Raw genomic sequence first — 23729 nt, 5'->3', positions numbered from 1 at the left:
AAATTAGGTTAGGTTAGGTCTTTTTGGGGGATAAGACCTTTAGAAACAAGGAAAATATGTAATGAAAAAACTATCGATGGCGCCGACTATCGATAGTTCTCCTCCTCTACAGTAAACATCTTTTTTATATATATATTTTTTTAATAGGTATTCCTCCTTTTATTCTAATCACATGGTTCGCCACTGTCCACTGTTTATACCTACTTAGGTACCTATAATTGTGTTATCAGCCAGGTCGTTATCACTACCACACAGCTACCCGTTGCCTACACGAGGTACCTACGTAATATACATAGGTGGTAGGTACCTATCTACCTAATGAATAGGACAATACATAAATTCGTGAGATGGCGCCACATTTTATATTCAATGATGGGAAAAGTTACCACTATATGGGCAATCTATCCCCCACTTACGGTACGTGGAAAATACACCATGATTTCCATGAACTACATTTTTGAAGCCCACAAGTCCCGTAGGCGATGACGTCACATCAAATATCCCGAGCAAAGCTCCCTCGCAGGCAACACATTAATGTGTTTGTGCGCATACGTTTCTGCGCATTTCTTTCTGCCCCTCCGCAAGCGCGCTAGCTACCCGTTGCCTACACGAGGTACCTACGTAATATACATAGGTGGTAGGTACCTATCTACCTAATGAATAGGACAATACATTTTACTAACTCATGTCTTCTTTAGGAAAACTAAAAAATCTAAAAAATAAATAGCAATATGGGTAGATAGGTACGATGTATGTAAGTAGGTAGTGGCTTGGTAGGTACCTACTTACCTTTCACTCAGGGCCGGATCAAGCTCATTTGGCGCCCTGTTCAAAAATCGAAATTTGGTGTCCATTTGTGAGAGAATCAGGATTGTCAAAAATGGAATCTTTAGTGCCGTGGGCGAAATTTTAGATTCAGCATGTAGCCAGAGCTCATTTTTTACGTCATTAGTTTAAAATACCTACATGTGTATTGTAGGTACAGAATTTTTCCTTCAATTAAAGGAAAACAGAAGAACTACAGCGCCGCAGGCGAAATTTTATCGAGACTTTATGAGTAGCCCCTTCAAGGTTGCATACTTTGTTAATAGACATTTTTTTGTCTTTTTAATTTTAGAGAGATTTCTGGACTTTCTTTTTAATTCCCTGACTTTTCCCGGTTTTACACTCTAGTAGACACCCTGTCATAATGTCGAAAAAAGTGGCAAATACTTAGCTTTAGGGGGGCAACAAAGGGCGACAGGCCTTAATCCGGGGCTGCTTTCACTACACCTATATTCAATGCAAAATATCCATTCTGAAGCCTTGATTTAAGGTTAAATATTCCACTTTGGAAAGCTGTGCCCAACACCATTGATCATTTAATTTATTGATCCAAATACTCCAAATGGGTAAGACCCGGCCTGAAATAATCTGATAATCACGGAGGTCGCGTATCACAAGAATCGGCTGCACTTTCACATTCAAACACACTTCGCGACCTCTAGTGGCAGGATTTAAAACTTCTGTGCAGTCTCCGATACGCGGCAATTTTTGAAATCTAAAAAAGTTCATCTTTGCAGATTTTACGCCGTTTTTGCCACAAATTCGGACTTAAATCTTTTATTTTACTGTTAAATCAATGCATTTTCGAGAGGTATCTTGTGTCAAGCCATTCTGAACAAAAAATAAAGCCAAAGAATCAACCGGCGTTCGTTTGTTTTCCCACGTTCAAAAAAACATAGAGTTCTTTGGAGGCAAGCAGTCTGGTCGGCACGGGATTCACATATCCCTAATATGCCATCGGAGTGAGTGAGTGAGTGAGTGAGTGGAGCTCAATTCTAAAGAAACTAAAATACCAATTAATGTGAATTAGATTGATTCTAAATTCAAACCTCAAAGTGTGACCCTAACCTTGGAAACTTTTGTGCACCTCGAAACCGCTTTCGCATTACTTCAAGGCACACTGTTTTACATCTAGGGTTAAGCTGTTCTCCTCCCTGTTTATAGTCCCACAGCTAGACACTAGTCTACTCTCTGTTTAACTTCCCCTAGCCAAAGTGTGACCCTAACCTTGGAAACTTTTGTGCACCTCGAAACCGCTTTCGCATTACTTCAAGGCACACTGTTTTACATCTAGGGTTAGCTGTTCTCCTCCCTGTTTATAGTCCCACAGCTAGACACTAGTCTACTCTCTGTTTAACTTCCTCTAGCCAGACAGAGGTGGGCCTCAAGGAGATCTTACTCATTTTTTCTTCATTCCAGGGCTGGTCCTATTTCTTCTCGAGATAGCCATTCTATGCTGGGTCAAGTTCTATGATATCAGCGAGTACGCGGCATGGAGTGCCTCCATTATTCTGATTCCGGTCCTGGTCATATTCCTGGCGTTTGCCGTGCACTTCTATCGCTCTCTAGTAGCTCACAAATACGAGGTAATTCACCGAACGAAGTGAGATTTAAGTTTTTTTTTTCCACGTGTCTTTATCTCCTTTTTCTTTTTCTTCTTCTATGCCTTTTGTACAGACGGGACCGGCGTTTTTCGTCAGCCTCTTAATCAGCCCTAACTAGTAGGGTGATTGCTTTGGACTGACATTTGGTTTTTGCTACGATTTTTTTACGAGTGGAAATCGAAGAGAAAACGACAGGATAGGATTATTAAGCCAGCCGTTCTGAGGACAAACCTTATTTGTTTAGGTCAGGGATAAAGTTCATCTATTAGGTAATCTACTTTTCCAAGCTTAAGCTATCTAGGCTTAGGCTGGCAAAGAAGGGATAAATTGATTTTTTTTCTACAATCTACATCATACCTATTCAACTTTCAACTACATGGTTTAATTCAGAATTTCTATCGAAACGAAACCAAAAAGTAGTACCTAAGTAAGTAAGATCTGGGTATTCTGGGTTAGCGTAGCACCCACTCACCCAGTGCAAAGTAACCCGAAAAGTAAAACTCACGAACACCGGCTTTAAAAGAGACGAAACAAAAAAGTGAGAAGTTGTACAATAGGTATATTTTATTTGTTTAGGTCAGTGATAAAGTTCATCCCGGGTGGAAATCGAACCTGTGACCTAGCGCTTACAATTTACAATATTAGGTGCTCTAATTTTCCAAGCTTAAGCTATCTAGGCTGGCAAAGAAGGGATAGATTGATTTTTTTTCTACAACATACCTATTCAACTACATGGTTTAATTCAGAGATTAAAATTCGTTCAGAAATTCTATCCAAACGAAACCAAAAAGTAGTAAGTAAGTAAGTAAGATCTGGGTTAGCACCCACAAAGTAACCCGAAAAGTGAAACTCACGAACACCCGGTTTAAAAGAGACGAAACAAAAAAGTGAGAAGTTGTACAATATATTTCATTCTTATATGGAGAGTGCACTGCGGAATAAACACGAGTTGTCCTATTGTCCCCTTGTTCTCTTTTTCTTTACTTTCTATTACCTCTCTTACTTGTTTGAGGAAGGGTCACAGAGAAAACCCCCTTTTTTCTTCGAATAGGTACATGGGAGTTTCAAAAAAATATTCAAATAAGATTTTTTTTCCTTCTTTTTCTAAGATTTTTTTTTTCGACTACACTGGTACATCGAGACAGCCTGGGCCTTTTCCACACTCCTCGGTAGGTGCCGACGACCTTCGGTTCGAACCCGGACCGCGGTAATTTTTTTATTGACAACTTTTTTTTCACTTGGACAAAACAACAATATTATTGACAGGTGGAGCTCAATTCTAAAGAAACTAAAATACCAATTAATGTGAATTAGATTGACTCTAAATTCAAACCTCAAAGTGTGACCCTAACCTTGGAAACTTTTGTGCACCTCGAAACCGCTTTCGCATTACTTCAATGCACACTGTTTTACGTCTAGGGTTAGCTGTTCTCCTCCCTGTTTATAGTCCCACAGCTAGACACTAGTCTACTCTCTGTTTAACTTCCCCTAGCTATTTTCCGTCTTAAATCTAATTTTTTATCGTTGTAATTCCAATTTTTCTCGTTCAGGAGTTTAGGACGTTTCCCATTCTAGTGACTTTCTGACAGCCTAGAGTCAAACGCTTTGTGAGTACTCATCATACTTTTTACAGTTTTCTTTTTGCTTTAACCTAATCTTGCCTGGACTAAAAGTGACCAAAAACGAAATGCCTTCACTGGACTAGAAGAGATTTTTTTTTTAGTAAGTTCATTTTCCAAAAGTTTCAATATACATTTTTTCTTCTTAAATAAATATTTACATTTTAGTTATTTGAATTTACTTAGTTATTAGATTCATACTTTGCATTTATAGTCCAGTGAAGACATAAGTTTGGTTCCTTGCAATAAAGTGACTACTTGATTACAATCGGGCTGTATAATCTGCTATCTATTCTTTGCTCGCTGCTGTCTCTGTGCTAACAATACCACCATCTAAGTTACTCTAAAATCTAATTCTGTGGTGTTTATGGCTTTGTATCTTCTCTATGCCTCTGTCCTTTCCTTTACGCCCTTCACTAAAGCTTTGCGTTCTCTTGGTTTAGATTTCTTCCATTTTTCTTGATCTTTACGTTTGATAAGTAATTCTGATTCCGGTCCTGGTCATATTCCTGGCGTTTGCCGTGCACTTCTATCGCTCTCTAGTAGCTCACAAATACGAGGTAATTCACCGAATGAAGTGAGATTTATGTTTTTTTTCCCAACGTGTCTTTATCTCCTTTTTCTTCTTTGTCTTTTCCCGTGTACAGACGGGACCGGCGTTTTTCGTCAGCCTTTTAATCAGCCCTAACTAGTAGGGTGATTGCTTTGGACTGACATTTGGTTTTTGCTACGATTTTTTTACGAGTGGGTGCCCTTCGCACTCAACCTTTGCTATTTTGTTAGCAAGGGAAATTTCAGGCTGGTATCCTCTCTGTTTAGAGCCCAGCCAGACTTTTTTTTTTCATGTGAATACTGATTTGTAATGCCACTTGACTGGGAATTTTAGGGGAGGGGGAATGGGCAAGTTGGATTCTACCTTTTGAGTTTGATAATCCTTCCTTCCAACACCGTGAGTGAGACAGGCTACCACGGAAAGTAAAGAAAATAACTTTGATAATGGTTTCCACTTTCAGGTGACAGTGTCCGGTATTCGAGAGTTGGAACTTCTCAAGCAGCAAATCGAGGCAGGGGACGCCGAAAACCGGGGCCTAAATAACGGAGTCAATCTATTGGAGTCCAACACACAAGTTGTATGATCAAATAGACGAAAAATATAAAAATAATATGGGAGAAAATGGACTGGGTTGAAATTTAAATGATACCTATTGCCTAAAATAAATCTAGGCTTTAAGAAGAAAATGAAAGTAATTTCAACTGTGTGAAGCATAATTCAATTCTTTTCGAAAATATTGTTCCCCAGGTAATACACCTAGATAAGTTTTATGACTTGACTTGGACTCGCACCACCAACCTACAGATCCGAAGTCCAACGAGTTAACTGCACCACTGAGGTTGGTTTCAGGGAGAGAATTTGGGGAAAAAACATGTATTTTTAAAATAACAGGTAATGACCTAGTGGTCAATACCTTTGCATTAGTAAACAACAAAAACAAAAAGTAAACAATTAGGGGTATCCTAAAAGTACAAAGCATTAATCATATTGATGTTTTTATTTGGCTCAACAAGTGTGGAAAACAGAGGGAATAAAAATGTTTAACTTCAACTGATACCTACCTAATGATTTGCTATACTGTTATGCTTTTAGGATTAGGTACTTAATTTAAAATATTTTTAATAATTAGATTTAAATTGATTTTAATAGTTATTAGATTTCATTGTTTTCTTCTAGGTGCCTATGTAAAAACAAAAATTCTGACTAAGCATTATTTATTTTTTTATACCTAGATAAGTATTTAGATATTTTCCTTTAAAATTTTCACGAACCCTCATTTAGTGGTGAGAAAAGCTTGTAAAATAGTTTTGGACAGTTGGTCCCGTGGTAATGTGCTTGGTTGCCATGTAGAACTGGGTTCGATTCTCATATCTATGACTGTTTATTTGTGCATTTTTCCTTACACAAAAGAGTAATTTGTTTTGTATACCTACTTAGTACCTAAAGTAAGCGGTTTTTTTTTATATTGTTGACAAATCCCTGATAAGCTTTTTATTATTACTATTTTAAGTTCCATATGTATATTTAATCAATTGAGCTGTACTTCAAGAGAAGCATAGGTTGATGGTACTTCGAGATTAAATTAACAATGTAGAACAGAAGTACAAGTTTGAGATTTATACCTAAGTACCTATTGTGAGATTATATTAGAATATTCAACAAGGCTTCCTTTCATGAATACAGCTCAATATTTTCAATTTTTACTTTCCTTTTTTTAAAAAAACCAATCGACTAAAAAACACCATTCTGGATTGTCTCTTGAGAACCAAAATACAATTTCGTTTCTCACATTTATTATTTCGCTCATCAAAAGCTAACGTTTGTGTGAAAGCTGTGATATTATTGAAATAATATTTAAAACACAATAAATAAATTTTTCAATAGAAAATTAATAATTAAAAATATTATTAAAGCTCAATGTTTTCATTATATTGTCTATGAATATCTACAGTATGGAGGTATAAAAACTAATACTCTCAATTAATTGTATCTTCTACATTTGATGATCAAACTAAGTATAAAAGAACAGTAATTAGGAGGTATGTAGGTAATATTATGAACTATTTATTTTACAACAATTATACAAAATAAATTAATAAATACTCAAGTATTAACAATAGGAAGTATGAAAAAATTACGAAAAAGGTAGATTGCAGAGTATTTATTTGACCAAAGTCTCAAGTCTCAGCCTCTACGAGTGATGGGTTTATCTCCCATGTTCCACAGACATGGCAGCATTATTTCCATTGACAACCAGATCAGCTCCTAGCTTATTTCTCAATATCTGTTCTCTAGCCTGTTCTGATTCATTGATCCACTCATCAGCTGTAATGATGATAGGTTCATAACCCAGTGCCTTGAGCTGCCTCATCTTACATATGTATGTGCCTTTATACTGACCAGGTCTGTTTCTAACAACTGCTGAGAAAGACAAGAAGATAAACGCATACCATTTCCCTATATTTGGAGGAGGATAAACACTCATGTGAACAAAGTCAGACATACTTGCTGGTATGGGAACTGGCTTGCCATCTTTCAAACAAATGAAAGCATCTGGTTTGATAAAATGTGGCAGTATGTAGGCACAATGAACATACTGGTCACCACCTAGTAGCTGTACAAGTTTGTTCTGAGCAGTAATTGATAGCTCATCAGCTTTGATAGGTTTATTGTGGAAAACCTCTCCTGGCTTTCGCCACGCATAATGTTTACACAGAGTGTGTCTCAGGGACTCGGGGAGTCTGGGTCCAGAATAGTCAGGAGCTTCTATGTCCATACTTAGATCTATTGCTAAGAGATCTTTTGGAAGATTATAGCCTGACAGTCTCCTGCCAAATGAAGCTTCAAGAAATTCAATGTTCAAACACTTTTCAATGAGATGAAAATTGTAATGGTTCTTGAGGATCAAGTGATAAACTAAACTGATTAGAGTTTTAGGATATTTGTTCAATTCAGGTTGTCTTTTTTCAGAGCTGAATTCCTGTGTGATGATATCTAGGAAGTCTGGCTGTTTTACCTGGTGGTTAAAGAGGACAATAGGACAAAGTACTTTCTCCAAATCTTTAATTCTTAAATTGTTCAAGTCTGCAATTGTTTTTTCTGCTATCTTTTCTATCAAGTCTGGATGATAGACATCTATCTTAGTCCCAACAAGTGCAGCATGAGGATATACTTGATAAGCTACTGAATCAAACACTTGATACAATTTCTGACAGACTTGATAAAGAACATTCCAGTGCTCCATAGGAAAATAATGTTTCATTGATTTTAAAAAGGCATTTACAGAAACAGAATCTAGTTCCTCAAGATGGTTGATGAATGTCTTTGCAACCTTAAAACAGAGATTATGGCTCACAAATCTCTTTTCACTCTTGAAGAAAGCCAACAATACAATGGCTATTTCATTTGGGGTCAGTCTATCAAACTTCTTATCAAAATTAAACTCTATATCATAGGTTTTTACAAGTGGATGGAATGACCTATACTTGCAATGAAAGTACATTAGTTGAACAAAAAACTTTGGTTCCAGGTGATGAGATTTGTTCAAAAGTTTTTTTAATCCTAATTTACAAAAGTTGCTCGATCTGATCAAGTTTAAATGTGCCCAAAAATCTAAGAGTAGTAGCACCTGATGCAAGTCATAATAATTATTACCTTGCTGCAGCCTCTGAATCTGGACATAATCAATTGCAGCAAAAATATCAAAATAATTTTTATCTTTGCGGAAACATTTGGGAGACCAAATTTGCAGAAGATACAAGAGCTTACACAGTTCATCATCAGACATTTCTTTCATTGATGAAACAAGAGCTTTACAAATGTTGTCAAATGAGGTATGTGCCAAGGAATCTTCTTTGTCAAACATAAAGTATGTTATTTTCATGAAATTTTCTAGTATTTCTGATTTTTCAACATTAATATAGTCAATTTTCATCAAGTCTTCAAATTCAGATTCTGATATAATGTCCTCTTTGTTTACATTTTTAAACACTGGTGCTAAAGTTTCCTTCAGCTCCGGTATTCTTAGCAATATTTTATACAGAGCATTATTCTCATTCTCTTGATATATTTTATACCCACCCTCATTGGAAATGTCTCTATGAATGCCTCGGATTTGAGTGAGATTGCCTGCATTTGCAGAACTAGATGTGAGAAAGGGACGAGTAAAACTATAAGTAGAAAAGGTACTTAAAATCTCTGGAAACTTGAATCCACTTGATAATTTGTGACTGGATATTTTCTGTGCAGCACAACTTGTTGCAATAATACTTTTCCGAGCATGGTGCTTAATACTGTCATTGGATTCCTTACATATGGATGATTTCTTAATTAAGCTGCTTACACCTTCTTGTCCTCTAGTTGTAGAACTATCAGTATGACTGAATGTCACCGCTCTACTTGCAGAACCAACTCCATACTTCTTAACATTTGATAGTATGAGGCCTCTTGATGGCACCAAGATCTTCTGACGACTTATCAAATACTTGGTTAACATATTGGATTGTGACAACAGATGGGTTTACTTCATTAAGGCTGGGTTAAAACACTACTGAACAATATCACCATTGGAATATGAAATCTTTGAGATGGAAACTTTAACAGAGATAAAATTCTGGTTTTGTATTGATGAAAGTCAAAGGATTTTTAATGAAAAGAAACTCCTTTTAACAAGTAGCTAGGTAAGTAGGTACTTGTTTAAAGTTGTATGAGAGAAATAAAAAAAAAAAAGTAAAAAGAAGACAGACCAAAATGTGCAAAAGTATGAAAATTTGAATTTTTTATGATTTTCAAAAATTCCCGGCACATCACCCCAGCCAGCCTACTTTTTCTCGGTTCGTCGCTCACTTCACATCAGTGGAATGTGGATCCAGCGACAACTTCTCAAAGAATAAACAAAATGGGATAATTCGAAAAATAAATTTTTGTGAAATTTTCCATAAATTTTTCAAATTTCCAGCGAAAAAAATTGACCTTTTTGCTGAGTTTCCTGTAAAAATGGCATCCCAAGTGGTCAAATCAACCATCGTTGGAACCAAAGTTCGACCCCTGCTGTCTACAACCAAGGCAGATGCTAGAGTTCGAGTTTTGGGGTTGTACAAGGCTTGGATTCGACAGGCAACGCTCATCCGTGAGTATTGACTTGACCTTTGATAAGATAAGAAAACGGTTTGGTTAGATTGAAAACAGTGTTTATTTATACTGGTCAAATCGTCAAATAAGACTTGAAATTATTAAATATGAAAAGATTTATGCAGGGAGGATACCAGCCTAAAATTTTCATTGCCCAAGAAAACCAAAGGAAAAAATCAACCTAGGGCTGATTGAGAGGCTGACAAAAAACACCAACCCTGTCTGAAAATGGAAAAGACAAAGTAAAAAAGAGGAAGACTGAAAATTCCCATTAATCTAGTAGTGGGGTAGTATTTTTCTTAACCAGTAAACTATTTTTCTTTGTTTCAGCTATTGATTATGATGTCCCAAAAAGTGAAGAGCAAATAAAGGAGAAAATCAGAAGTGAATTCTTGAAGCATAAGCATGTGACCGATATTAGAATCATTGATATGCTAGTCATTAAAGTAAGTGAAATACATCTTGTGATCATGGAGCACTAAATTCAAATTGAGTTGTTGGTGCCTGTGAGAAAACAACTGTAAAGACTTGGGGGAAAAAGCTGGGAGCCAGTCTAGTTGGCTTGAAAGGTAGTGTGTCTACCATATGTAAGTACCAGGCTAGGTCATGGATTTCATTTCAAACTGGGACAAACTATCAGTTTATCCTCAATGATAAGGTTTGTTCTTGCAATGGCTGGCTTTCTCCTATCCTGTCTTCCCCTCTTTGATTTCAGCACAATAAGACCTGCATTGTTACCCTGGCAGAGTATGTCTGTAATTGTATTTCTTTCATAAGAGTTTTTATATCCATTTACTCAGGCTATTTAATAAAGTATTTATTTAATACCTATTATCAAATGAAGTTGTAATGAAACTAATGAAAGTTCTTTCTGGTTTCTAGGGTCAAATGGAGTTGAGAGAAACTGCATCACTGTTCAAACACAAGGGCCAGATCATGTCATACTGGAAGGAAACACTTGAACCCAAACCCACCGATTTCATTTCCAAATTCATGTCGGGATCTCCTTAAGCCCCTATATTGATTGGGCAGGAATTGTCACCTAAATTGCTGTATTATTAAAATTGTAGAGAGACTATGGTCCTTTTGGTGTTTGTAAATACAAACAGATTTATTATTGGAAAAGCCTCAGAGGCTCTCTCTAAGTGAAGAAATTATGAGTAGGAGTGACTCTTTGCATTAACAGAATGAAAGAGAGTATATTTCAAAGTGGTCCAGTGACACTAGTTGGGGATATATCACCTAAATTGCTGTATTATTAAAATTGTAGAGAGACTATGGTCCTTTTGGTGTTTGTAAATACAAACAGATTTATTATTGGAAAAGAGGCTCTCTCTAAGTGAAGAGAGGCTCTCTCTAAGTGAAAAAATTATGAGTAGGAGTGACTCTTCGCATTAACAGAATGAAAGAGAGTGTGATCCAGTGACACTAGTTGGGGATATAGAAGCACAACCTAAAGTCTAAACCAAGAGTCACTATCATTTACAGTCTCAAATTGATCTTCATGTTAATCTTCATGTTGGTTGAGTTTTATTTGTCTCTGTGCTTGTGTAGACTGCAGAACTCAACACTGAGTTATAGAGCAGAGGGTCAATTTTCCAAGGCTTGTCACAAAAATTATACTTTATACTGTGTCACTTTTTGTGCCAAGTACAAAAAGTGATTAAGAAGTAATGAGCCCAATGGTTACTAAGTAACCACAAACCAAGAGGAAAAATGAAATAGGTACTACATACAAAGAACTAATAATAGGACCAGCTGTTGTATGAAATATAATTATTGTTGTATTCTGTATCTACCTATCTATGCATTGATATTAATATTTTGTTTTTATGAGAGAAATAGTTATGTGAACAAAGTCAGACATACTTGCTGGTATGGGAACTGGCTTGCCATCTTTCAAACAAATGAAAGCATCTGGTTTGATAAAATGTGGTAGTATGTAGGCACAATGAACATACTGGTCACCACCTAGTAGCTGTACAAGTTTGTTCTGAGTGAAAGTAAAAAAATCTCTAAATATAAATACTGAGATAAGTAGACTGTAGGTCCCCTGTAGGAGTGTGAAGGGCATCCAGTCGTAAAAAATTTATAGCCAAAACCAAATGTCAGCCCAAAGCAATCACCCTATGTAGGACTGATTGAGAGGCTGACAAAAAAAACGCCGACCCCGTCTGAACACGAGAAAAGGCGAGGAAGAATAAGTAGACTGTAAGGTACTAAATCACAGGAAAAAGGGGAAATTCCGAAAGGAAAAAAATAACTATGCAGGGAATCGAACCCGCGACCTAATGCATACTCAACCATCAATCACAAGTAAACGGATCTTTTTCGTCAACCACGAGTCGACTCATGCGAACGTGGCTAAGTTCACATCGATAAATCTCGCGGCAAATTTCAAAAATTGATTACGTTCTTTATCAGAACAAAAGTGGCCCTTCCCTGCCCAATATTTCAGGAAATGAATTAAATTTCTTTTGACGATTGATTTGTGTGAATTATGAACATTGTGTCACGACTAAGAACATTCAGTCCATTGAAATTTGAATCCGTTCGCAAAGCATTTTTGGCAGCTCACAGGTTGACTGTAAAGTCAAACACCTTTAAAGTTAACGTAAGTATTTTGACTCAGAAGAAACTGTGTCAGATTGGAATTTCAGGTTATATCTTGGATATGGCTGTTTATGAGTCATATTAACAAGGTCTAATCCACAAACAAAGCTTACTAGAAAAAAATTAAAGCAATCTTTCAAGATTTTTGGTCCAAGATTTCATACCCACCATCAACAAGAAATTAGCACTCAAATTCTAATGCCCAATCTCAGCAAAGAGAGTTTTCAGTTCATCCAAGAGTTCAAGAAATACTGGCCTGCATAAATCAAGTGAGTGATGTCAAAGAAAAGTAAAAAAACCCTTGACACAGTGTAAACTCTCAGTACTAAGATTGGCCATAAGTGGTACACTTTCTCTGTGGTGTATAATATCTCTCTCTAGTAGTGCCATCAAATTTTCTCAACTTGGTGGGGTGGAGTGCTATTGCACTCATTAATAACCACAGAATAGATACAGTTAGCCCAGTGGTAATAATATTGCTTGCTATAAAGAAGGTCCTGGGTTCAATTCCCTCTTCTTGCTAATGTGATGAGAGATAAACTATAGGACACACACCTACTCTAATGTGCATGAATGCTTGTCACAAATGTTACCTATGCCTATGCCCTCATTATTATTATTTTTTTTTTTTTTACCTGCCATTGACTTGAGCCACTAACTTACAAATTCAAAGTAAACTCCACTAACTACTAACAACACAAGGTGGTGAAGAACTTAGCAATTTATGGTCAAGTTCAGCAATGAATATGGATGGCTAAGGACTTTTTATTTTTCATTATTGTATTTGGAAACCAAACTTCAGATTGTAATGATTCAAATATAAACTATGTACTTGCCTGAAAAATGATAATAAAATGAAAAACTTATAGGTAATAATCTGATAATCTCATTACAACCCAAAATGACCTGCTTCATCACCCCTTTTGGCAAAAAAAAAGTAGGTAGGTATAACCCTCAGACGATCTATTTGAGGAGCAACAGTTTGAGGAAGTGAACAAGATGCTGGAAAGCTCTGAGGTAGGTAAATAGAAATGGTTTTGTTAATTGTTAGACCAATGAAAAGGTCCTTTTTCTATATTCTCTCCATTTTATAACTACATAATATTTTTTTCTTTGCTCCCTGCCAGCAAAGTTAGCTTGGAGGGTAGCACGTCTGCCTTGTAAGAGCGCTAGATCGCGGGTTCGAGTCCCGCCCGGGGGCGGATTTCATCCTTAGCAGATCAGGTTCGTTCTCGGAACGGTTGACTTTCTCTTATCTTGTCTTCCTTTTCTCTTCGCTTTCGGGATCATACCATATTACCAAAGGGTAACTAGTGGTTAGGCTTCCACTCAAGAGTCCATTGTGATTTCAATAGGTATGTATTATGAAACTCCCTACTTACATATGTACCTATACATAAGTACATACCCATTTGTAATTCTTAGATAGGTACACATTGTTTTCCTTCTGAAGTCAGACAAAATCATTTGATACAACTATAATAATGTATGTACAATGCAAGTAAGTAACTTGAATTGATTTTTACAACTTACCAATTAGTCCAAGTTGAACAAGCTTTGAATGATTCTGCACATAATTCACTTGTCAAAGTTTGTACATTAAAATTAATAGGGAAATTATTATTCACTAAAATGTACACAGGTTTTTTTTTATTGTTCACTTAGAAAATTAATTTGTACTCTTGATTATTAAAAACTAAACTTAGAATTAATTGTTTTAATTGTCAACAGAATGTTTGAGGAAAAACTCATGTCTCAGAACATTTGTAGGACTGATTCTTTTCTTTGGATCATATGTCAGCATTCTCAATATGAGATCTTTGAATTTCATATAATCTGCTAATGAGTGACCTGGCTCATTTCTACGTCTTCCTCCAGGGCCACCATTGTCCACACCAAGGATAGTGTCAAGTCTCTTGGATCCAGGTAGTCGCTCCTTTCTGGTGTCTGTAGATTTCTTGAGAACATAACTGTTGTCAGATAATCGGTCAAAGTATTTTGATGTCTTGGAAGCTCCATGTAGCAAATACCCTGGTGGCATTCCCAATACCTCAATAATTTTTGTCATTTGATCCACTTCATTTTTCCCACTGAACAGAGGTTCTCCTGTATGAAGTTCAACCAGAATACATCCAAGACTCCACATGTCTATAGCCAGATCATAAGGAATGCCTAGCAACACTTCAGGTGATCGGTAATATCTAGATTGAATGTATTGATAAAGTGTTTGTCCAACATGGCAGGAGGATCCAAAATCTATTATTTTGATTGCTGATCTTTTAGGACTACACAGGAGAATATTCTCTGGCTTTAGATCACAGTGAATGATACTTAGTTCAGGACTAGACAGAAATGCAAGAGCACAACAAAGTTGTTGAGCAAACTTCTTGGTCAAATTCAATGATACTCCATGGAAATTAGTATTGCGTATCAAATTGTAAAGATTGTAAGAGAGTAACTCAAAGACTAGACACAAATGATTTTTCCAAGTGAAATGTCCTTTCAATTTGACAATGTAGCGGCTGTGAATGTCAGCTTTGTTAATTTTCTCTAACAACTGAACTTCAATCTGTGCTTGATTTAGGAATGGTTTCTTATTTTTGATGATTTTAATTGCAACCTGACATTTTTCTTCATGATCAAAAGCTTTTACCACCTGTCCAAAGGAACCTTTGCCTAGTAATGTATCAATTTCATACCTGTCAAGGAATTTTTCACCATGTTTGATAATATAGTCATAGTTCTCATCATCATGTCCATCGTTGTGCACATACTTCTTCTCCTTCTTATTACTTCTAGTCTCATTGTGTGAAAGTTGAGCCTTACGTTTCTTCTTGGTGTAGTAAACTTCATTGATGTGTTTGTAGGTTTTAATTAAATCTACAGAAAGTTTCCGCAGAGGAGCTGTTGCTGGATCTCGGAACTGCATTGGTATTCTAGCTTGCATTGATAAGATGTCTTGGTTCTGTATTGAATTATCTGCAACCAATCGACCATAGAGAGGAGATCCTGCATTGATAACATTGTTCATTTTATGTCAGATAGTTCAGCGTTTCCTAATCAATAAGATACAGGAAAAAAGAAAGTTTCTTTTTTTTTTTTTTTTTTTTTTTTTTTTTTTTTTCGTTTTTTTTACATCACAGGTTTTATACCTAACTAAGTAGAGAACTATTTTTTACATTTTGTTAGGTATTTTGCCACAGCTTACAAAAACATGCAAGTCCACAGCTCACCAAAACATGCATAAAGTCCATAAGGAATCAGGGTGGGGGTGGTCAAAACAACAATATTTTAAGTACTATCTCAGTTGAACACTTTTAGTTTGCATCAGTATAATTTCTATACAGGGGGTTCAGTTAATTACTTAGAATTCCATTTCCTCCTATTGGTGTTGGCCTTGGATGTCCCATAAAGCCAGTTTTTTTTTATATTATTATTAATAACTAGCTGAAATCCGTCGCTAAATCCTTAAGGCATGGCCATTCATGTTACTCATCCATTAAGTGGTCTTGCTCGGCATAGCTTAACAAAAACGAACTGGAAAATAGCCTATAACCTTCACAGGAGTGCAAGCAATAAGTTCACAAAGTTTCATAGCAATCAGATGAGCAGTTTGACCAGCCAGGCATAAAGTTTGAACAAACACACAACATTCATTTTTTACTTTCTATTAAGTACTACAGTATAGTGAGCTATACTAGTTTATATATTAGATAGGTACTAGTGGTCCTTTGTACGGGACCACCACACACACCCACACCACCACACCTACCCACCCACCCATAACACACATAAACCCATCACACCACACACACAAACCCATCACACCACACACACAAACCCATCACACACACACACGATCGCGCTACGCGCTCCCTGACATGTCCCACAGTGCAGCATAATAGGAAATACAGGAAAAAAGAAAGTTTTCTGAATGTCAGTAGGCAGTGATGGGAAGTTGAAAATAAAAAGACACAACACTTGACACAAAGTTCTCAGTAGAAAAAAGGGGTTGCTAGTAATGAACTAATATAACACAATGGTATAATTTCTTGAATATGGAACTAGAAGAAACAGTCAAACGTCGTAATATTAAACAAAAGTCTAGAGAAAGGAAAGCCCGACAAACAGTGTGTCGGTTACACAGAACGGAATGGTCTACGGACGACCGAACGAAAATTCACGCACAACTCGGTTTTTAAACAAAAGTACAATTAACGTAGTTAAATTGTCAATTTAAAACACGTTAGGAAATTAATTTCCTAATTAACACTCATGGAAAAGGATCGCGGAACACCAGTGAAATTTTCGGAAAACTCGCGATGGTCGTAAATTCAAAATTTCCCGGGCTGTTTTTCCAATTTTCAAAAAACGAATTTGATTGGTCGATGAAAAGAGTCGACTCGTTTCGTGACGAGTAAAAGAGAATAAAAAATTAATGGGAGAGTTTTAGCAACACTTTTTTTTTTCAGCTAAATCCCCTTTTTTAGAACTTACTTCGCAGACGTATTTCTTTTTTTTATGCAGGTACCTATTTTAAAGAGTCCGAACAAATGAACGCATAACGAATACCTATCATTATCATTTTGTTCCAGAAATCCCCAATCTTTTCCAGCTTAAACTTCTCTCGCGCCCGCGTTCCTTTGATTTTGCTGAGCGGTTTATTTTCGTACAAGAAAATGAGTTCCGACGAAGCAGCCAAGACTGTGAGCAAAGTATCGGAGGAGTTCCTCAAAAAATCAGACGATCTATTTGAGGAGCAACAGTTTGAGGAAGTGAACAAGATGCTGGAGAGCTCTGAGGTAGGTAAATAGAAATGGTTTTGTTAGTTGTTAGACTAATAAAAAGGTCCTTTTTCTTTATTCTCTCCATTTTATAACTAATATTTTTTTCTTTGCTCCCTGCCAGCTTAGTCAGCTTGGAGGGTAGCTCGTCTGCCTTGCAAGAGCGCTAGATCGCGGGTTGGAGTCCCGCCCGGGGGCGGATTTTATCCTTAGCAGATCAGGTTCGTTCTCGGAACGGTTGACTTTCTCTTATCTTATCTTCCTTTTCTCTTCGCTTTCGGGACCGTACCATAGGACTTTAGCAGTTATATAGTAGTTCCCTTTGTCAAACCCTAAAAAAAAAAAAAAAATCAATATGTGTCGTAAAAGCAGAGAGGCTCGAGAAATGTACGGTACTGTTATCCGAAATGTTATGAGGGATATAATTTACATTCAATCTGCATACTACCTGATTTTTGTCACGGGGGTTAGGTAAGCACTTTCTATTATATGAATCTATATGCAAATAGAATATGCATAACTCTGGTATTATTTTTTATTGTTATAATGGGATATATTCTATTCGATTCTCTTCTCTCCCAGTATAAGGAGGACGTGGAGATCATTTGGCGTCTGGTCCGCGTCAAGTACAACCTGGCGACGCACTCCTCCAGTCTCTCCGACGCGGACAAGAAGCAGCTCATCCTCTCCGCGTACTTCCTGGTGTATAACGCGTTACCCCAGCACGAAGACCATTACGCGATACACAAGTGGCTCGCGGTGATTCTGAACGAAAAAGCGACGCTGGAGGGAACCAAGGCGCGGATTCAACAGCTGGAGACCATCAAACATCACATGAACGTGAGTTAGACCGTCTTCTTTTTATTTTTACTTTCTATTGATACAGTTATAGCGAAGCTATACGAGAATGTATCTACATTATGTACAATCCCCATCGGGCCTTCAGTGGGCGCATTCTCTAAGAGAGGTCTACAGTTCACTGCGAACCAATAGTGATCAAAAGTTCAGAGCCAGCGGCGATAGCACGTTTAACGCACCAGTTCCCGATGAATCACTGAAGCCACGTTGTGCGTGGTTGTTATCCGGATGGGTGACCATCTGAACAATCGCGTGCTCCTGGCATTTTCCAGTCCTACGCATGTTCCCTACCTCCCAAGCTATGTAAATTTCATCGCTCTACGACAAACCGTTCTTGAGATATTTTGTATACCACCTTTTCCCATTTACACCAGTAGTACATACGCACAGACCATGGGCTAAAAACCACTTTTTTTTTAATCAGAGGACCCCAAAACGGATACATATTTCCACCCATTTCCCGATTTTGAAAATTGGACCGATTGCAATACTTTCTCATTATTATAGATACATGGACGAAAGGAAAAATTGTCAAGTTTCAACATTAAGTTTACTCCTTCTGTTTCAGAAAGCCATAGAGTTGAAGCCAGATGATTCGACCACCCTGTTCATGTTGGGAATGTGGTAAGTTAAATTGAAATTTCATGCCTCGGTTGGGATCGAACGGCGCTCTCCTGTTTACCAGGCGAGCGCCTTAACCACTTCGACACCGAGGCTTTAGTTTTTCCAATTTACTGTAGAATATAATAGAATATACCCTACTTATCCTGCCAGAATGAGTCTTAAAAGTCCCTTTACTCCCGGAGTCCAAACAAGGTCTTATTTTTAATCTTCTTTATTATTTCGGAGGGTCTTATTTTTCATCTGAAATGGTTAGGTACAGAATAGGTGTAAATTTTATCCGGTCCGGATACTGTAAGCCAGACTCCGAAAATTTGGAGCAGGTTCGTATCCAGGCAGTTCTCATTTTGTTTTCACTTCTCAGGTGTTTCGAAATCACGGACATGCCCTGGTATCAACGCAAAATCGCCAACGCTATCTTCGATACACTGCCTACGTCCAGCTACGAGGAGGCACTCAAGTATTTCCTGGAGGCTGAGAAACAACATCCGCTTTTCTACAGGTAAATAAAACGTGTTCTTCCATTTAAGTACTTTTTCGGAGCCCGTGAAAAATGGCCGTATTATTTTAAAACTGAGAAAAGCAGTTTCACCTGGGAGGAATTAACACAAGATCGAGTTAAATGGAGTGGTGTAGGTCGGCACGGGACTCACACATGGCCCTAAGAAGCCATCGGAGTGATTGAGTGTGAGAAAAGCAGTGGTTTGCTTACCGGAGGTCTGGATTTGATTCCCGGCGAGGTCGAAGTTTTTCAACTCTGTGCTTGGAATACAGGATGCACTCCGCTTCGTGGGAACAATAATTGAGTACTTAATATTTTAATCGTGTAGGGAACAGTGGTGGCAATACCAAAGTAAAAAGAAAACTTATAGCTTTCATAGAATAAGGATAAAAGTATAGTGTTGAATAGAGTAAGTACTTAAGGGAGGCTTTTCATAATATTCTGAATGTCCTTTTTTTTTTCAGCCAAAACGTTCTCATGTTGGGGAAGACCTACATGAGATTGGAAAACTATGAACAGGCAGCTTACTATCTGGAGATGACCAAGAATTATCCGGTCAAACAGGACAAAGATCAGTTGGTAAGTTAGCACAGTGCTTATAACTCACTACCGGTTGCCACGGACATTTCACTACCTCGTCCGTTTTCATCGGACCGCGATATTGTGGGACTCTGAAAGTGAAGGTAGGATGAGCATGAGAATACATTAAGGTCGAGTTTTATCACCGTGGATTGTCTCAGGATTGAGTTCAATCCGTGGTTGACCTGGCTATTAAGAATAGGGAAATCCTCTTATCATGTCAATCCCTAGGTGGTAAACCCCAGCATAAGAAAGACTGTTGCGTCTCTTTTATTATTTATAGCCGGAAGTTTAAAAACCAAACCTTATTTGTTGAGGATAAAGTAAAGTGGGAATCTAAACCGGGACTTAGCACTTAGCACAAGTTGTTGTTGCGGCTTTAGCTATAGCCGAAAGGTGATGACAAAATAGAGAAAATATCTCTCTTCTCAGTTATGCTAACTTTTCAAGCTTCACCCAAGCCAAGCTTATACATACGTAATTATGTACTTACTTTAACACAGATGTTATGCTTAATCATAGCGCTTCTCAAAAACATGAAATTAAGCATAAATGCTTGTCTCTACTTGCTTGATATACTACACTAAATTTCAAGACTTCACTTGGACTCAAACCACCAACCTCCAGATTCAAAGTTTACTGACATAAAATTAAACTTACCAAGGAAGCATTTTCCACTATGATCATCTCCTGCTCATTGTTATCATTGTCCTCCATGTGGACATCAACTTGCATTGCGCTTCTCAGAATGAGCATGTTGGATTTCCGGGCATACTCTTTGCCCACATTTAAGCTTTTCTCAAACGTGGTGCTCCTCTGGTCCTGCTGCTTAGCGTAGAGGATCTTGTTATGAGAATCGATGCGGGCCTGTATCTGGCCGTCCAGGATGAGGGTCATGAGTTCGTTCTCCAACGCCTGTCATGAAAAAATGGAAGAAAAAGGTATAAAATACTTTTTCTCTTTTACTACCTGCGTACCAAACTTTTTATAAAAATGATCTTAATCTTTCTTTCAGAATAATAGGTACATAACATATGTACATACTTCTGCTCCCAAGTTACTATTGTAACTTCTAAAAGGAGATAAGTGAGATTACAATAATTTTTCTAAATACAAAACGACTCAGTTGTGTAGTGGTTAAAAAAAAAAATGCATTCGTTCTGGAATCTGTGGATCATTTGAGGGGGTCTACTTTTATTATTATGTCTAGAGCCCGATTGGAATATAATATGTAACACATAATAAATTACATTAATTATCTTTTCATTGTTCTCTCATCAATTTCAGGCGGTTCAAGAAGCAACCAAACTGTTGGAGAAAGCCAAGTCTTACTTGAAGAAATAGAAGCATCTCCCAAATGTGAACCAAGATGCAGCCAAAATATACGCACGAGTGTTACAAATCAAAAACCATATCTTGCCTCAAAACACACCCTTAGACAAGCACACACTGTTTAATAGATCATTTATATGTTGTTCGATAACCATTCATACCTGAAATATTATGTACAATTATTGTACATGTTACCTATGTACTTTTTTTTTCTCTTTCATTGAAATCCAGGGCTTTAAATATTTACTCATCACATTTCCCTCCTTTAATTTATTTTACGATTTTCATATGAATGGTTTTATTTTAACTTTCTTCCCGAAATCATAATCTACTGAAATCCCGAAAACATATTGTAGAGTCTTAAAAGTCCCTTTACTCCCGGAGTCCAAACAAGGTCTTATTTTTAATCTTCTTTATTATTTCGGAGGGTCTTATTTTTCATCTGTAATGGGTAGGTACAGAATAAGTGTAAATTTTATCCGGTCCGGATACTGTAAGCCAGACTCCGAAAAATTGGAGCAGGTTCGAGGTTCGTATCCAGGCAGTTCTCATTTTGTTTTCACTTCTCAGGTGTTTCGAAATCACGGACATGCCCTGGTATCAACGCAAAATCGCCAATGCTATCTTCGATACACTGCCTACGTCTAGCTACGAGGAGGCACTCAAGTATTTCCTGGAGGCTGAGAAACAACATCCACTATTCTACAGGTAAACATCAACCGAAAATTTTGCACTCGTATTTCAATGCCAGGCATTTCAAAGGGTTACTTTGTTAGCACACTGTTGGTGAGTTTCATCAACCTTCTTTTTAGTCCCTAACAGTCTGTTAGCTTAACAGCCCTGTTAAACAAATCAAATGGAAAATAACAGGCTGTTAGCTTAACAGGCCTTCTAGAGACTGAAAAAATATTGGTGAATGTTAGTATAATGGAACAACTTGTTCTAAGCTGAAAGTCTACATAAAGCACTACTTGTACTTTCTGGTGTTCTCCTGTCGACTCGCACCTATATCGGAAGTCTTTTCTTAGCCGTCCAATGAAGGGATACTAGTTGTTTCGCTGGCGATAAAAAGCTCATCTTTTTCTCTTTCTTTTTTTCAAGCCAAAACGTTCTCATGTTGGGAAAGACCTACATGAGATTGGAAAACTATGAACAGGCAGCCTACTATCTGGAGATGACCAAGAATTATCCGGTCAAACAGGACAAAGATCAGTTGGCAAGTGATTTCATTTAATTATTTGAAGAGGGTTTGATAGAACTAACTGTAACTGCTAAGGTCTTATCGTCCCGAAATCGAAGAGAGAAGGAATACAGGATAGAAGAGAAAGTTAGCTGTTCCGAAAACAAACATTATCCGTTCAGGATAAAATCCGCCCCGGGCGGGAATCGAACCCGCGATCACCTAGCTAACAAGGCTAGTAGAACTACCTAATCAATTTTCTTTTCATTGTTCTCTCATCAATTTCAGGCGGTTCAAGAGGCAACCAAACTGTTGGAGAAAGCCAAGTCTTACTTGAAGAAATAGAAGCATGTGAACCAAGATGCAGCCAAAATATACGCACGAGTGTTACAAATCAAAAACCATATCTTGCCTCAAAACACACCCTTAGACAAGCACACACTGTTTAATAGATCATTTATATGTTGATCGATAACCATTCATACCTGAAATATTATGTACAGTTATTGTACATGATACCTATGTACTTTTTTTTTCTCTTTCATTGGAATCCAGGGCTTTAAATATTTACTCATCACATTTCCCTCCTTTCATTTATTTTACAATTTTCATATGAATGGTTTCATTTTAACTTTCTTCCCGAAATCATAATCTACTGAAATCCCGAAAACATACTATTGTAGATTGTAGGGTATGTATTTTACATAACTTGCCATTTTTCAGATCTCCCGTTTTGAAAAAGTTCAAAGAAACATTTGGATACAACTTTATGCATTTTAACCTTTTTATTTTTAGTTTTATAGGTAGAATTAAGAAAAAATTGAAATATTTCCTTTCTTTATAATTTATTACTTTTCCTTATTTAATATATGTATAATGTCTCTAACAACACTCTCTTTTCCTTTTCTTTTATACTTTTTTATTTAAATTTAGTAAATTATATTCTGTTCGATTGAAATATACAAAAACGCCATATGCATACAATATTATGTATTTCAAACCAAAGTCTTCTCTTTGATTTCCGTTCAGGGTAAGATTGGCCTCGGTCGGGAATCGAACCCGCGACCTAGCGCTTACAAGGCTGACGCGCTATCTTCCGAGCTAACTAGGCTGGTAACCCCTAATACATACGCTCATTTTGTGAAAAGAGAGCGCTATCTGCAAAATTCCAACTTTATTATGATGTTATATTCTACATAATATGTAGATGTGCAATAAAAGAGGACTTTTCCGAAATCTAACCCGATCTCGAGATATGATCCATTTTCCGTGGCGAGGCACGGCAACCTGCTACTCGACCCCATTCCCACTTGTGAGTCTCACACGATTTTTTTTCCGACCGACACGAAATGTCTTGTAGGCAATGTAATTTAAATAGGAATGTTCCCCTAACACACGAGACGATTATTTTCCAAAAAAAAAAAAAAGGATAGGAAAAAGGCAGCCGCTCATAGAACGAACATTATCCCATCAGGATAAAATCCGCCCCGTGCGGGAATCGAACCCTCGACCTAGCGCTTACAAAGCAG

General features: G+C 37.2%; 5 protein-coding genes and 1 long non-coding RNA gene across 7 annotated transcripts; 3 read left to right on the top strand and 3 right to left on the bottom strand.

Moving 5' to 3' along the window:
- The first annotated feature begins 1387 nt into the window (after nucleotides 1-1387).
- Nucleotides 1388-5433, top strand: LOC103506914 (calcium release-activated calcium channel protein 1-like). The gene is made up of 3 exons (XM_026821712.1): nucleotides 1388-1391; nucleotides 2197-2411; nucleotides 5062-5433. The coding sequence occupies exons 1-3, from the start codon at nucleotides 1388-1390 to the stop codon at nucleotides 5182-5184; spliced, it is 342 nt and encodes a 113-aa protein (XP_026677513.1). The 3' UTR covers nucleotides 5185-5433.
- Nucleotides 5434-6633: 1200 nt separating this feature from the next.
- Nucleotides 6634-9375, bottom strand: LOC103506734. Its single transcript, XM_008471137.3, has one exon. It carries the CDS (start codon nucleotides 9094-9096, stop codon nucleotides 6808-6810), a length of 2289 nt encoding a protein of 762 aa, XP_008469359.1. The 5' UTR covers nucleotides 9097-9375; the 3' UTR covers nucleotides 6634-6807.
- A 125-nt stretch (nucleotides 9376-9500) lies between these two features.
- Nucleotides 9501-10952, top strand: LOC103506742 (NADH dehydrogenase [ubiquinone] 1 alpha subcomplex subunit 6). The gene is made up of 3 exons (XM_017443071.2): nucleotides 9501-9729; nucleotides 10062-10177; nucleotides 10614-10952. The coding sequence occupies exons 1-3, from the start codon at nucleotides 9597-9599 to the stop codon at nucleotides 10740-10742; spliced, it is 378 nt and encodes a 125-aa protein (XP_017298560.1). The 5' UTR covers nucleotides 9501-9596; the 3' UTR covers nucleotides 10743-10952.
- LOC113466419 lies at nucleotides 10617-11560 on the bottom strand. The gene is made up of 2 exons (XR_003390810.1): nucleotides 10974-11560; nucleotides 10617-10773 (listed from the first exon to the last, which is right to left on the bottom strand). It is a non-coding gene; the product is annotated as an uncharacterized LOC113466419 (long non-coding RNA).
- A 574-nt stretch (nucleotides 11561-12134) lies between these two features.
- Nucleotides 12135-23200, top strand: LOC103506718 (regulator of microtubule dynamics protein 1). Of its 2 annotated transcripts, none has more exons than XM_026821771.1 (7): nucleotides 12135-12345; nucleotides 16940-17146; nucleotides 17711-17968; nucleotides 18555-18610; nucleotides 21591-21728; nucleotides 22122-22236; nucleotides 22489-23200. In XM_026821771.1, the coding sequence occupies exons 1-7, from the start codon at nucleotides 12232-12234 to the stop codon at nucleotides 22543-22545; spliced, it is 945 nt and encodes a 314-aa protein (XP_026677572.1). In that variant the 5' UTR covers nucleotides 12135-12231; the 3' UTR covers nucleotides 22546-23200. The 2 variants fall into 2 exon arrangements, with proteins under 2 accessions (XP_026677572.1, XP_008469343.1); XM_008471121.3 differs by lacking the exons at nucleotides 21591-21728; nucleotides 22122-22236; nucleotides 22489-23200 and adding exons at nucleotides 18972-19109; nucleotides 19574-19688; nucleotides 20976-21275 and having other exon boundaries at nucleotides 12140-12345.
- LOC103506714 (serine/threonine-protein kinase minibrain-like) lies at nucleotides 13911-16691 on the bottom strand. Its single transcript, XM_008471109.3, has 2 exons — nucleotides 16253-16691; nucleotides 13911-15412 (listed from the first exon to the last, which is right to left on the bottom strand). The coding sequence occupies exon 2, from the start codon at nucleotides 15373-15375 to the stop codon at nucleotides 14062-14064; it is 1314 nt and encodes a 437-aa protein (XP_008469331.1). The 5' UTR covers nucleotides 15376-15412; nucleotides 16253-16691; the 3' UTR covers nucleotides 13911-14061.
- Nucleotides 23201-23729: the final 529 nt, after the last annotated feature.

Source organism: Diaphorina citri, unplaced genomic scaffold, assembly GCF_000475195.1.
Source record: "Diaphorina citri unplaced genomic scaffold, Diaci psyllid genome assembly version 1.1 scaffold13, whole genome shotgun sequence".
Lineage (NCBI taxonomy): Eukaryota > Metazoa > Arthropoda > Insecta > Hemiptera > Psyllidae > Diaphorina > Diaphorina citri.
The sequence above is the reverse complement of the archived record's forward strand: the minus strand, read 5'-3'. Positions and strand labels throughout refer to the sequence as shown.

Bases quoted from the DNA above. Each gene is read 5' to 3' on its own strand.
- LOC103506914 (XM_026821712.1), top strand. The intron at 2,412-5,061 runs GTAATTCACCGA...TTCCACTTTCAG, and splicing joins TAGTAGCTCACAAATACGAG to GTGACAGTGTCCGGTATTCG.
- LOC103506734 (XM_008471137.3), bottom strand. From the start codon at position 9,096: ATGTTAACCAAGTATTTGATAAGTCGTCAGAAGATCTTGGTGCCATCA.
- LOC103506742 (XM_017443071.2), top strand. From the start codon at position 9,597: ATGGCATCCCAAGTGGTCAAATCAACCATCGTTGGAACCAAAGTTCGA. The intron at 9,730-10,061 runs GTGAGTATTGAC...TCTTTGTTTCAG, and splicing joins TCGACAGGCAACGCTCATCC to CTATTGATTATGATGTCCCA. The intron at 10,178-10,613 runs GTAAGTGAAATA...TCTGGTTTCTAG, and splicing joins TTGATATGCTAGTCATTAAA to GGTCAAATGGAGTTGAGAGA.
- LOC103506718 (XM_026821771.1), top strand. From the start codon at position 12,232: ATGAACATTGTGTCACGACTAAGAACATTCAGTCCATTGAAATTTGAA. The intron at 17,147-17,710 runs GTAGGTAAATAG...CTTCTCTCCCAG, and splicing joins AGATGCTGGAGAGCTCTGAG to TATAAGGAGGACGTGGAGAT. The intron at 21,729-22,121 runs GTAAACATCAAC...CTTTTTTTCAAG, and splicing joins CAACATCCACTATTCTACAG to CCAAAACGTTCTCATGTTGG.
- LOC103506714 (XM_008471109.3), bottom strand. From the start codon at position 15,375: ATGAACAATGTTATCAATGCAGGATCTCCTCTCTATGGTCGATTGGTT.